Below are 11,583 nucleotides of genomic sequence, written 5' to 3' on the forward strand. Positions count from 1 at the left end.
ATTTTACAACTGGCCTGTAATGTATCACTCATGTTGTTTTCATTAACTTGTATTAGTGTTTGCTTCTTAAAGGAACTTTTCTGAGTTTTGTTACCAGGGACCTTGGGGCAAAAGATGATAGAATTGGAAAGGGAAACTTTCTTTAAGATATTCTCTGAGATCTGTCGGTTGTCAGGACTAGGAGAGAAGTCGTTATTTCAGAGACAGTCTCAGCACAGGTCACTCGGCTGCCCTTCAGTTGCAGAAAGCCATGCAAGCAATACCCAGAGTGATGGGCCCCCATGGATCCCTGGATTTTGTTACCTTATAATATGAACAGGAACTAATGCTTCATGGGTATGTGTCATTAATGAGAAAAGGAACCAAATGAAAAGGTGAATGGTTTTAGGTAAATCGCTCAGAAGTGCTAGAAAACCGTTGCCTGACTGACAATGAGTGAAACACTAGTAGTATTTTCACATACTGGTTAGATTGCCTTTGGAGTGAACATATTTTGTTTTTCTCTCCCTGTGGTTTTCCTTTAGGCACCTTTGCCTCCTACAGTTCAGGTGGTCTGGGGACAACGGTGGATTGTTAACCACACATCCCCTTCTGTCCCCCAACTCCATATAGTGGTACATTTATACCCCATGATAGACAAATTTCTGCCTCCTGGGAATTTAAATAATGAACAGAATGATAAACACGGGCACATAAGCTAAACATTACCACAGCAGCATCCAAAATGACTGGCTAGGATTTCCTGATTGGGATCCCTGGCCTAGTTTCATTTCTTGGTATTGCCTGCTGCTTCAGCTTTTCTTTCCATTCTGTATCTTTTCATTAATTCCTTTTTGCTTAAATGAGCTAGATGGTTTCTGTGGTTTACAACCGAAGTATCATAACTGATAAAACATCCATTTTCCAGATGAAGTGATTTAACCCAAGTCCCATGCTCAGTGGTCAAGTCAACATCTAGCCTATGGCTCTCTTCTAGATTCTGCTATCACACGAGTTTACAGTGTTCCTTTAGTAGAATTAAAGAGCATCTGACTTTTGTTGAAGAATTGACTTCTTCAGAAAGACTTTTCCTACTGGAAAATTTACTTACAAGAGAAAAATATTCTAAATATCCTTCTAGAAATGACAATCAATAAATCTTTGTTGACTGACTTACATTTAATTTTAATTAGATTGTTTGACCTAATGAAGTATCCTTGCAGGACAGTAGGGTTAAACTAAAAATCTTAAAAGAATCCCTTACTAATCTTATTTAATTAAAAATAAAGCTAGAATGCAAATTAACAGAAAATGTACTTTATTTATTTATAACATTTTGTAAACAATCACACTGTGCATTTTAATTCAATAATAACAAATTTTTTTCTATGGATTTATAGCAAACCCTATATAAAGTCAATGAGTTAATATAAGATTAAAGATGAATAGGATAGAATAATTTCTGAAAATGTTAAATTACAGCACTTGATACAAAGATAACTATGTACCATAAAAATTTACATGCCACAAAACATTAATTTATAATTTTAAATATGCCATAAAACACATTTATAAAAAAGCATCAACATTAATTTTATTATAAACCAGTGAATTAGAGGAATATTTATTAAAACAGTAAAAATCAGTAAATATTGCAACTGAGGTAAAAACTTATAAGTAAACAAAACTATCATTTATAAGGGCCAACAAGTAAATGCAAGGGTAGACAATCCTTTTTGATGACTCAGTCTACTCTCTGATATTTTGAAGCAGCTTCAATAAATGTGACTCAATTACCTGTTGAACTAGAACAGACAGGTGATCAAGATCAAACATGATGATTTAAAAATTTTAAAAAGAACTACTAAATTCAGCCTCACATCCCCAACTATTTCCTAAAATAAAGTTTTTTCTAAGTTGGATATACTCATATTCTGTGGGCATTATGATACTTAAATAGACTTAAAATTTAGCCTATCATTGACTTATTAATTGCCTAAATTACTGAATTTTGTTTTTTGCTTCTAAATTTTGAAATTGAAGGAGAGTCCAGAGTACAAGGTTGTTCTAAGGAACAGAAAAGAGCAACTATAAAAGTATTTTATAGTTTGCTATGAAAATGTTAAACACATCTTGTAAATAGCTATGATCTTCCAGCAACTAATTATCTGAGTTGGTGAAAAGTAATAGTAACAAACTCATTTCTAGACTTTGTAGAAATTTTTTGATTTTTCCCATAGTCAGGAGTTAGGATAACATGCAATGTTCTATGACTATAGCAATGGAAATGATTTGGGTCACCGGTTCATACTATTTACAGAGCTTTACTAAAATGAAACCCGAGCCTTCTACAGTAAAACACTTACCACTTCTATAGCCCAAGGCTACAGCTAAATCCATCGAATTATATCCAGAGTCAGTTTCAATTGTTGGGTCAGCTCCGTTTTCTATACCGAAAGAGAAAAATCTACATAAATAAGTGAAAATGTGGATATGTTTGTCTATTACTGACTTGTGTACAAATAGCAAGACAGATATTCAACAAATTTGGAGAGTATCTTTAGGGTGATCTGACAAAGTACATGGTGCAAAGAGTGCACAGAATTCCCTTTGGTGGGTTGAAGGGAAGACATTTCAAACAAACAAGCATCTTCTAGAGCAGCTGAAACTCACAAACAACTAGAGACCGAACTTATGCATGAAGATTCTGCAGACAGAGAAAACAACCGTGGATTCACCCGTGATCTCCAAAAGGAAAGCAACCACGACAAACGCTCCAATTGCAGGCATGCTGTGTGTGGGGCTGCTTCCCCCTGGGCAACGCTGGGGCAGCAGGCGCTCCATGGCGGGTAGCAGCAGGATTGAGGCATTTAACAATAATTAATGATTCTGCTGAGCAATACTAAGGGAGGCCAGCGTGTAAAAAGTAAAATGAAGTCCTTATGGCATTTCCTAAATGTTTTCATTTTTATCTGCTTACCCAAGAGCATTTTTACACATTTCACATGATTTCCATGTACAGCATAAAGCAAAGGTGTGCCTCCATTCTATAAAAGGAAAAGGGGATTTAGTTTTTCAAGGTGAGCAAGATTTGAAGAATTTAATGTTGCTGTGAGAAGTTTTACTACGAATTAGGCATGTAAAAGTAGTTTAAGGTAATTTTAATATTTTGTGAAGAATACTTCAATCAGAATTACTGAGTATATGTCATTAACTTTTTCTTCTCGGTGTTTAATTAACTAAGTTATTAATTATTCTTCCATCATTTAATACAATTTATTATGTCTCCCCAAGCCAAATAAATCCTTGAGTTTGTTACAGCAGTTTAAAAATCAGTGTCATAGACTCACCCAATCGTATTCATTTACATCAACTCCGCAATCAAGCAGCATTTTGACGATATCGGTGTAGCCTTTACTACAGGCCAGAGACAGTGCACTTTCTCGACCTTTTCCTAAAAGCTGGGGATCAGCACCCTGGTGTGGGAAGTGGAGATAATAGACTTTTCAATTCATGTAAACAAGAATATTGTTATTTCTGTCAACAATAATTACAGTTCAACACTCAGGTCAGGAAATGTTCTGGGGTTAATAAAGAAATAATGCAACTTCTATGCATGGATGCTCTTGTTATCAAGGTTGTCTGGATGCTTCCTTCCTCCATCTCAGTCCTAACTATCCTTTCACTCTGGAGTCAAATTACATCACCTCCATGAAGCTTCTCCTACAAGGCAGACAGTACTTTTGTTCCCACTGCACTCAGAGGGGCCTGGGCTTTAAATTACCTCTCACTATTTCATGTACGATTAGTCTTTTTTGCCCCAAAAAATGTGAAAAGCATTTAAAAATTTTTTGGATCCCCTACCATGACATCTAGTTGGCTGGAGACAACAAAACTTTACTAAAGACTTAACTGAACTTAAGTAACTGTACATATACATTTTCTGAGGCATTTTCCTTACATTCTGAAGTAGAAACTCTACCACAGCTATTTGCCCGTGTGCTGCAGCCCACATCAGAGGAGTAAATCCTTCTTCATCCGTGTGATTGATAACATTTTCTATTTAAAAGAAAAGCAATTTTTGTGATCTAATTTAACAACCACATATTAACATCACTATGAAAATACTGGCATTCTAGAAAGTTGGTTACTCAATGAGGATGACTTTGTGCTTTTGTTCACTGAAGACGTATTATGTGTTGTTGCAATTTGTCGTGACTGTATTAAAACGTGCCTCAATGTATACAACTGAATTCAAGTAGCATATTATTTAAAGTATAAACTACAAGATATGATATCATGCTAGGTACAAGGTAATCTACAGAACAATGGGCTCGGAATGAGGAGACCAGAGTTTGAATTCTGGCTCTGTCACTTTCTAAAAGAGTGGTTCTGGGCCACTTAATTTCTCCAATACACAGAATAATACCTTGCTTACCTCGATGTGTAGTTGGGAGGATTACAATAAAAATAGCTTATATAATAACACTTAGCATTACATAAATATATATTGTTATAAAAACTCCAAAATCTTGTTAAATCTATGTTCTAGTATATAGCTAACATTGCCGCCTTTGAATTTCATATTCTTGATGGTTTGCTACAATAATAAATATGAATGAAGAATGAATAATTTGAAAGGCAGTACCATAAAATTCTACCTTGAACCCCATTTTGTTCCCCAGATTTAGTCTACTAGTTTTAAAGTCCACAGTTTTTCCTTGACATTTATTTAGTAGCTTGAGAATGAAACCTTCAAATATTTATAAACAAACAGAAATATAATGATGAAGTAAGTCTTTCTTATAAAAAAATAACAGATTAAAAAAATAAACATCTTTTATCACGCACACTGTATTCAACCAATAAAGTTGGGACAACTAACTAACTTTTTGGAAAAGAAAAATAAATGTAGAGCTTGATCTTTATCTCATTACACCAAAACATATTTCATATGTGTCAAAGACTGAAATGTTAAAAGGAAACCACAGAAGTTCTACAATAAGGTATGAATAAATCCATTTATAATCTTAGAGTACAAAATCCTTTCTAAGCATGCCATAAAACTCAGAAGTCACAAGGAAAAAAGTAAATTTACTGCTTAAAAATATTAAGCATTTGTTTGATAAACATCATAAAGTCAAAGGAAAAATGACAAACTTGAAAAAAATATGCAACATAAGCAACAAAAAGTAAATTTCTTTAATTTTGATATGGGTTCACAGAAAAAACAAAGGAAATTCAAATAAACCATAATTTAAAAACTGTAAACAAAACCAGTATGAGATACTGTTTTTAGATCAGTCTGATAACACCCTGTGCCAGTGAGGGTAGGGAGAAACAGAATCTCTAACTCTGGTGTGAAGACAGGACAAACATCTGGCAATAAATATAAAAATTCATATACCTTTTCACCTAAAAAATATTCTTGAAGGAATTTACCCTATGAATATACTTAAAAAGAATGCCAATATTGTTACTTAATAGCAACAAATGAATCAACCACCACCACCAGGGGGACTAGTTAAAAAATAAAAAAACACCAAAGTATACGTATAATGCAATGAAAAATCATGGGCCTATTAAAAAGAATGGACTAGATCCTTATGTGCTTATATGGAAAGATATCCAAATATTAAGTGAAAAAAATAAAGTGCATAATTTTTCCTTTTGTGTAAATAAGAAAAAGCATATCCACATTCTCACATACAACTCCAAATATAAACAGAAATGTTTTTCAGAAGAGTTTTCTGAAAATATAAAAAACTTATGTTTTCTTTGGGGGAAAAGCCTAGGCTTATAAGAGAAGCTATAACTTTTATACTTTAGAGTATTTTTTTAAAAACTATTATTTGCCTGGGGAGATAATACAACCATTTTTTTCTTTATACTTTCCTGTATAAAAAGAAAAAATAACAAATTCAATAAATTCTATTAAGTTTGTTTTAAATACGTTTTAAAAAATAGGCTATTACCTTGTTCAATCCGAGTAGCCAGGTAGAGCATCTCTCCCTGAGCAGCTAACTGGTGAACAGATAAAGCTGAAACAATAACATAAAAAGCTTCATGTATATACATAGGGTACACATTCATCATCCCATTGTTCATTTTTGTGCAGTAATTTTCTTTCCCAAAACAAAAACTATCATTCTATTGTTTAAAAAATCTAACTAAAATATACCCTAACAATGCAAGTGGTCATACTGTGTCTGAGAATTGACTCTTCTATGTTCAAGGTAATTCTGACATCTGCAAAGTGTTATTATCAATAAATATGCAAATTGTTACAATCAATTACTAGCAATGCAAATTGTTACTGATCTTATCAATCAAAGAAACAGATTGGGTGTTTAACTTTTAAAATTCCATCTCTTTATCCTAACTTGTAAGGAAGTTGGGTCTAACAGACAAAGACATACCTTTCATCTTTTCATTTTCATAACTCCATTGAAGTCCTAAATATCATTATTTCAAGACTCCATGGGTCCTTCTTAAATTTAGGCGGAGTGAGGTAGTAAATGGACAACTGACCTTGAGAGTGAATTTTTGAGTGCAGACCAAGGTGTGGCTAATTTGGTGTGTGTCCTTAGATAACTGATTAAACCTTTTTGTCTGTAATATGAGGTATGTGAACCATATGATCTCTAAATGTTTTGAGCTCAAAAATTCTACAGTTGGAATAATCTAAGACAATCTCTATTTTAAACAATGATAAACAGGCACTGTTCTATGATAGTTCATTTTAAAAATTAGTATCACTTGATCTTTGACTGCAGTGATATGGTTGGATGGCCTTAATACAGAAAGGAAAGCAATTGGGAGGCACATGCAAATTTATACAAGTAAAACAGAAATGGCCAATAGGTGGAGTGAGTCATATGCTACAGTACATGATTCAAAATCAGGAGGGATATAGTGTTTCCAAAGTAAAGAAATATATTTCACCATGCATTAGAATATAGGTGTATTTATATTATATTTTTCACATATAGTTCCTAACATCCAACTGCTAACTGGTTTTGGTATATTCTTTCTGCTATACAGAATATGGTATATAGAAAAACCTCATTTTATTTCTTTTAGAATGATTATACACTTAAAAAAAACTGTGGACTCAAAGTTTTCCAAAAGGTAGTTTCAAATTTATATTATTATATTCAAATTCAAAATTACAATAGAAATCACTCAGCTTTTACTACAAATAACTTGTGGATCAGTGATCTAGTTCATGGGCAAAATATAAAGTCTTATGCTCCAAGAACACAAAACAAAAAGTATTACTTTGCACAAAGTTTAGAATAACTTATTATTTTTATAGTAAACTATAAGGGTTTTAAGAATATTTCAATCTGTGTTTTAAATAGAGAAACATAAAATATGAACAATTTGAATATGCAGTAATAGGTGAAAAAATTTTAAATTACTAGAACTATGAGCATATAACTTCAGTTTTCCAAAATGGAATATGCATTTAATGAAATTAATGTTTCAAAGCCAAACTCTTGAAACCATTATATTAATAACAAGAACAGTTTAAGACATCAGTGGGGAATACTTACAGTTTGCTAACAGAGGCGTGGTTGAGACCTCATTTCCTCTGTGTTTGTTGGTTAAGGTAGTCGACTGTTTTATGGGTGAGAAGTGCTTTGTTGTAGAGGGAGTGTAGACGTGCCTTACTTGGATTCCCGGAGAAGGAGATGTATGGATATTGCATTCAGCTAAGTAAAATAAATTAAACACATTGAAACAATACTTTAATGACAAAGCATTTCAAAGTTCTATGCTGATGTTTACATTAAAAAAGCAATAAATACATGAGGTATATCTTCAACTGTTTCTCAAGTGATGTTAAATTATTTTCTGCCATAAAGTCTGTGCTACCATAGTGAAAGTTTCAGAAAAAAAATCTGTATTAATGTTGAGCAATTTTATTCCAGGATTAGTATTTTTATTCAATAGGTTATTATAAAAGTAAATCTATAATATGATGACAGATTTCACTGAATTAAACCATAGGAAGCTAATAATGATCAAATATTCATAGAATAGGGAATATTAAGCTAATTCATTTGTAAAAGGCATCAATACTATTTTTCTTATATGATTTAAAAAGGTACAATAAGGAATTATATAAAAGAATTTCTAAATAAACAAAGGTAAAGCAAGAAATATGAAAAAAATCAACATGTACTTATGGGCATTATATAACATGAAGTTATTTAATTTTGGTTTCTGTGAGATTCTAGGAAATCATATTAAAAGGTGACTTCCAAACTTTCTTCCCAAACTCAAAATCTCATGGTCAGACGGCAAAGGAAAAAAAACACCAAATAACAAAAACAAACAAATGCAGATATTTATACCATAACTTTCAACCTTTAAATAGGACAGATGCCACCTCCAGGTCAGAGTTAACCTGATCTTGAATATTTTTACTATCCTCTTCATTTAAGGACTTCACAAATCGAGAACACACGTTCATATCAAATCGGTTAGGCAATATGAATTTCATTCCCATGGCGACACCCTGAGCCGACCCTTCTTCAGCATTTGAGTCCAGCTGATGTTCTATTTTAATGTCTGGCATGCCAGTTAGACTGTAAGCGCTGGGACACTCCTCCACTATTAGCTGGGCTCCGAGATCCAGATTTGCTGATGTAGCCATGATTTCAACTGTAGTTTCAATAATTAAAACATTTCTTCATAATTTCCTCTTGGTTTTTTAAGAGTGCTATCCAGTGTATTCTTGAAATTTGGATATTAAAAAAATCTGGAAGGAAAAAATTAAAAGTATGATATCAACTTGGTAAAAGTACACAAAATAATTGTTTTCAATCAAGTATGCAAACACTGTTAATAAGCAGTGTTAATAAGCACCTATTAATAACAGGAAGCATGCAAAGTTCATAGGTAGAGAACCCTGCATATAAAGCCAAGCTTCTTACTATCTGTGCGAACCTGTACAAGTTACTCAAACTCTAAGCCTCAGCCTCACTTGTAAAATGGGGATACCAACATTAACCTCACAGTATGCTGGTAGACCAAATGAAATACAGTAACATTTTCATCTTCATCACTAGGTTCCAGCAAATTTTAGTTATCTTTTTATCTTCTTTTCTATTTTTGAACATTGCCAAATGGCCAAAAGATCAGGTTAACAATAAAAAATAAACTTTTATGTAAAAACTTGAACTTCTCACGTTAGGTTCATTTTTTAGTGTGCTCTGTTTATAAGTGGCTCTCAGTTTGAATTTAAGATAGAACTCATGTTGTACCCAAGTCAACTGGCATCTTCAGCACCCGCGATTCCTGGATAGTGAAAGACTTTATAAAGCTTTGGTTATGATTAACTGAAGATATATTTCTTTATCAGTTTTTGTTCAGATCACATGTTACCAACTTAATATGTGTTTTTACAAAAATAAAGTGTGGAGATTATAAATTGGCTTCCTTTGCTTTAGCATCTCTAGGACATTAGGATCAAAGCAGAATTTTTGGATCTCAATCTTTAAGTATTAAGAATTACTTTTTTCCTAAATATAGACCGTCAAGACATGAACTCAAAAACTGCTTACTCTCAAAGGATAGATTATAAGCACACCTGTTATTGAATCACTTACTATTATTTTAAAATTAGTTTTCAGTGATCACTGGCACTTCCCTATGGACCTTAATATAATTTTAAGAGAAATTTCACTATTGTACCTAAAAATGATTCTAAAAAAATGAAGAAATCCAAGATATATAATTTTCCTAAATAAATAATCACTGGGACATGAAGACAATGACATCCAGTTAACTTTTTCATGTTAGAGTTTACTGTCTCTTAGAAACTCTGAGATGGTACAGGGTATTTAAAATTGAAGAATGCATTAGGAACACAATGAAGCGGAGACTGGCAAACTATACATTTACTGATAAACATTTTGCAACACTGATTCTTGTAACAATCCGTTGAGTAGTCAGGGCAGGCAATCATACACATCATAGAGAAGAGAAAATGGGAGCTCATGAATCATGAGGAACCTATCCAGCTGTTCTGACTCTATTACCCTGCCTGCTAATATGAGCGGCAGCACTAAACTAATGTAAAGTTTCCAAGGGAGAGAGAGTTGAAGAAATAACAAATTGTAATAATAATAAAAAAAAGAAAGTAACAGATAACAAAGTCAATACACTTTAGCGAAGGAAACCACTGCAGAAAATGAGTCGTGATTCAAATGGAGATGCAGGTGCAATGCAGAGGTCTTTAAAAGGGTATTGCAAGATGTGAGGTGTTTCCTCGGGTAAGAGCCAATACTACAGACTCCTACCCTGAGGTGGCCTAAGTGAAACTCCCCTGAGCTCTCTCGGTACCCTGAATATACCTCTAATTTAGCATTTATTATTCTCTTGAGCATTTCCATTTCAATTCCCAATAAACTTAAAACTCCTCTAGGATGGGTACTGCACTTACTAATCGTTGCACAAAAAACAGTGCTTGGCCGTATCAGGTGCTCCATAAATGTTTTCTAATCTAAATTTTAACGTGGTATATTCTTTCCTATCCTGAAATGATCCTGCATGATGCTCAGCGTTCCATTCCCAACGTCACTACTAACTAGCTGTGCAACCCTGGACAGGCAAATTATGTAAGTCTTCTGAAACTTATTTTATTCATTTATAAAGACGGTTTTTAAATGTCTAATCGTTTTTCCAGCTCTGAACATCGTCCATGTTATAAATTAGGGTTTATAGATGGAACTACAGGTCTTTGAAGGGAGGAGTGTAAATGCACCTGCAGGAGGAAGGAGCAGAAACAGAACTCTTATCTTGGCGGTACTCTACAGAGGAGGAGCGAAGTGATTGGGTAGGCCAAATTTTGAAGAACAGGAGGGGAAAAAAAGATGATCGGGAAGAGGAGGCGGTGAGAGAGTTAAGGCCAAGAATAGCTATGATCACCTCGATCTATCAGAGCCCAGGGTGAAGAGAGAGAACCTAACGAGATAAAGTGGGCAACTGTGCTAGTCCCCAATGGACGCTAATAATAGGTGCCCCCCGCTTCTTCCTAATCCTGGAGTTGTCCTGCAAGGAAAGGAAGTTGCTATGAAAATGAATGATGCCTCACAGGCGACAGGTGTCCCGGCGTCCCAGGACAAGAGCCCGCTAGAGGGGAGACTGTTGTGGGAAGTCCGCCCTGTCGCCACCCGCCAGCTCTGCCCGAAAAGTCCCAGCGCGGCTCAGGTACGGCAGGTGGAAACTCTGGCTCACCCGCAGCGGGCGGGTCCGGGGGACGGGGGCCTGAGGCCGACGGGGTGGGAGAGCAGGGTCTCGCGACCACCTTCGACAGCCGACAGCGGGTCGGGCCTTTCCATCTGCGGCCTCAGATTCACTTGTTTTGACCGCGACGTCACTTCCTATTTCTTCTTCCGCTTTCTGGACAGAAAACGTTCCGCATCACGACACCCGACAGGATTTCCAGGTCTTTCGTCGCCGCTGCGCTTCACGGCGCTAAACACCAGGGTACTACAGAGAGGGGGCCCCGTCAGAGGACCACTCCGAGAAACTAGAGCAAGGCCGAGGTCTCGCCCTGGGGTTACGCCTCCTCTTCATCGCCCCACCCAC

General features: G+C 35.0%; 1 protein-coding gene across 2 annotated transcripts; it reads right to left on the bottom strand.

The window, feature by feature from the left end:
• Window positions 1-1,557: 1,557 nt before the first annotated feature.
• Window positions 1,558-11,573, bottom strand: ANKRA2 (ankyrin repeat family A member 2). Of its 2 annotated transcripts, none has more exons than XM_054578248.1 (9): window positions 11,230-11,573; window positions 8,356-8,749; window positions 7,539-7,697; window positions 5,955-6,020; window positions 3,941-4,038; window positions 3,330-3,455; window positions 2,960-3,026; window positions 2,346-2,426; window positions 1,558-1,784 (listed from the first exon to the last, which is right to left on the bottom strand). In XM_054578248.1, exons 2-9 carry the CDS (start codon window positions 8,642-8,644, stop codon window positions 1,729-1,731), a joined length of 942 nt encoding a protein of 313 aa, XP_054434223.1. In that variant the 5' UTR covers window positions 8,645-8,749; window positions 11,230-11,573; the 3' UTR covers window positions 1,558-1,728. The 2 variants fall into 2 exon arrangements, with proteins under 2 accessions (XP_054434223.1, XP_054434224.1); XM_054578249.1 differs by lacking the exon at window positions 11,230-11,573 and adding an exon at window positions 11,087-11,209.
• Window positions 11,574-11,583: the final 10 nt, after the last annotated feature.

Source organism: Pteronotus mesoamericanus, unplaced genomic scaffold, assembly GCF_021234165.1.
Source record: "Pteronotus mesoamericanus isolate MK-2021 breed Mesoamerican mustached bat unplaced genomic scaffold, CSHL_Meso_final contig_50, whole genome shotgun sequence".
NCBI classification, from domain to species: Eukaryota; Metazoa; Chordata; class Mammalia; order Chiroptera; family Mormoopidae; genus Pteronotus; species Pteronotus mesoamericanus.

Excerpts from the sequence above, each read along its gene's own strand:
- ANKRA2 (XM_054578248.1), bottom strand. The coding sequence starts at position 8,644 with ATGGCTACATCAGCAAATCTGGATCTCGGAGCCCAGCTAATAGTGGAG. Across the intron at positions 7,698-8,355 it reads GGCATCTGTCCTATTTAAAG|CTGAATGCAATATCCATACA; the intron begins GTTGAAAGTTAT and ends TATTTTACTTAG. Across the intron at positions 3,456-3,940 it reads TAGAGTTTCTACTTCAGAAT|GGTGCTGATCCCCAGCTTTT; the intron begins GTAAGGAAAATG and ends TTCCCACACCAG.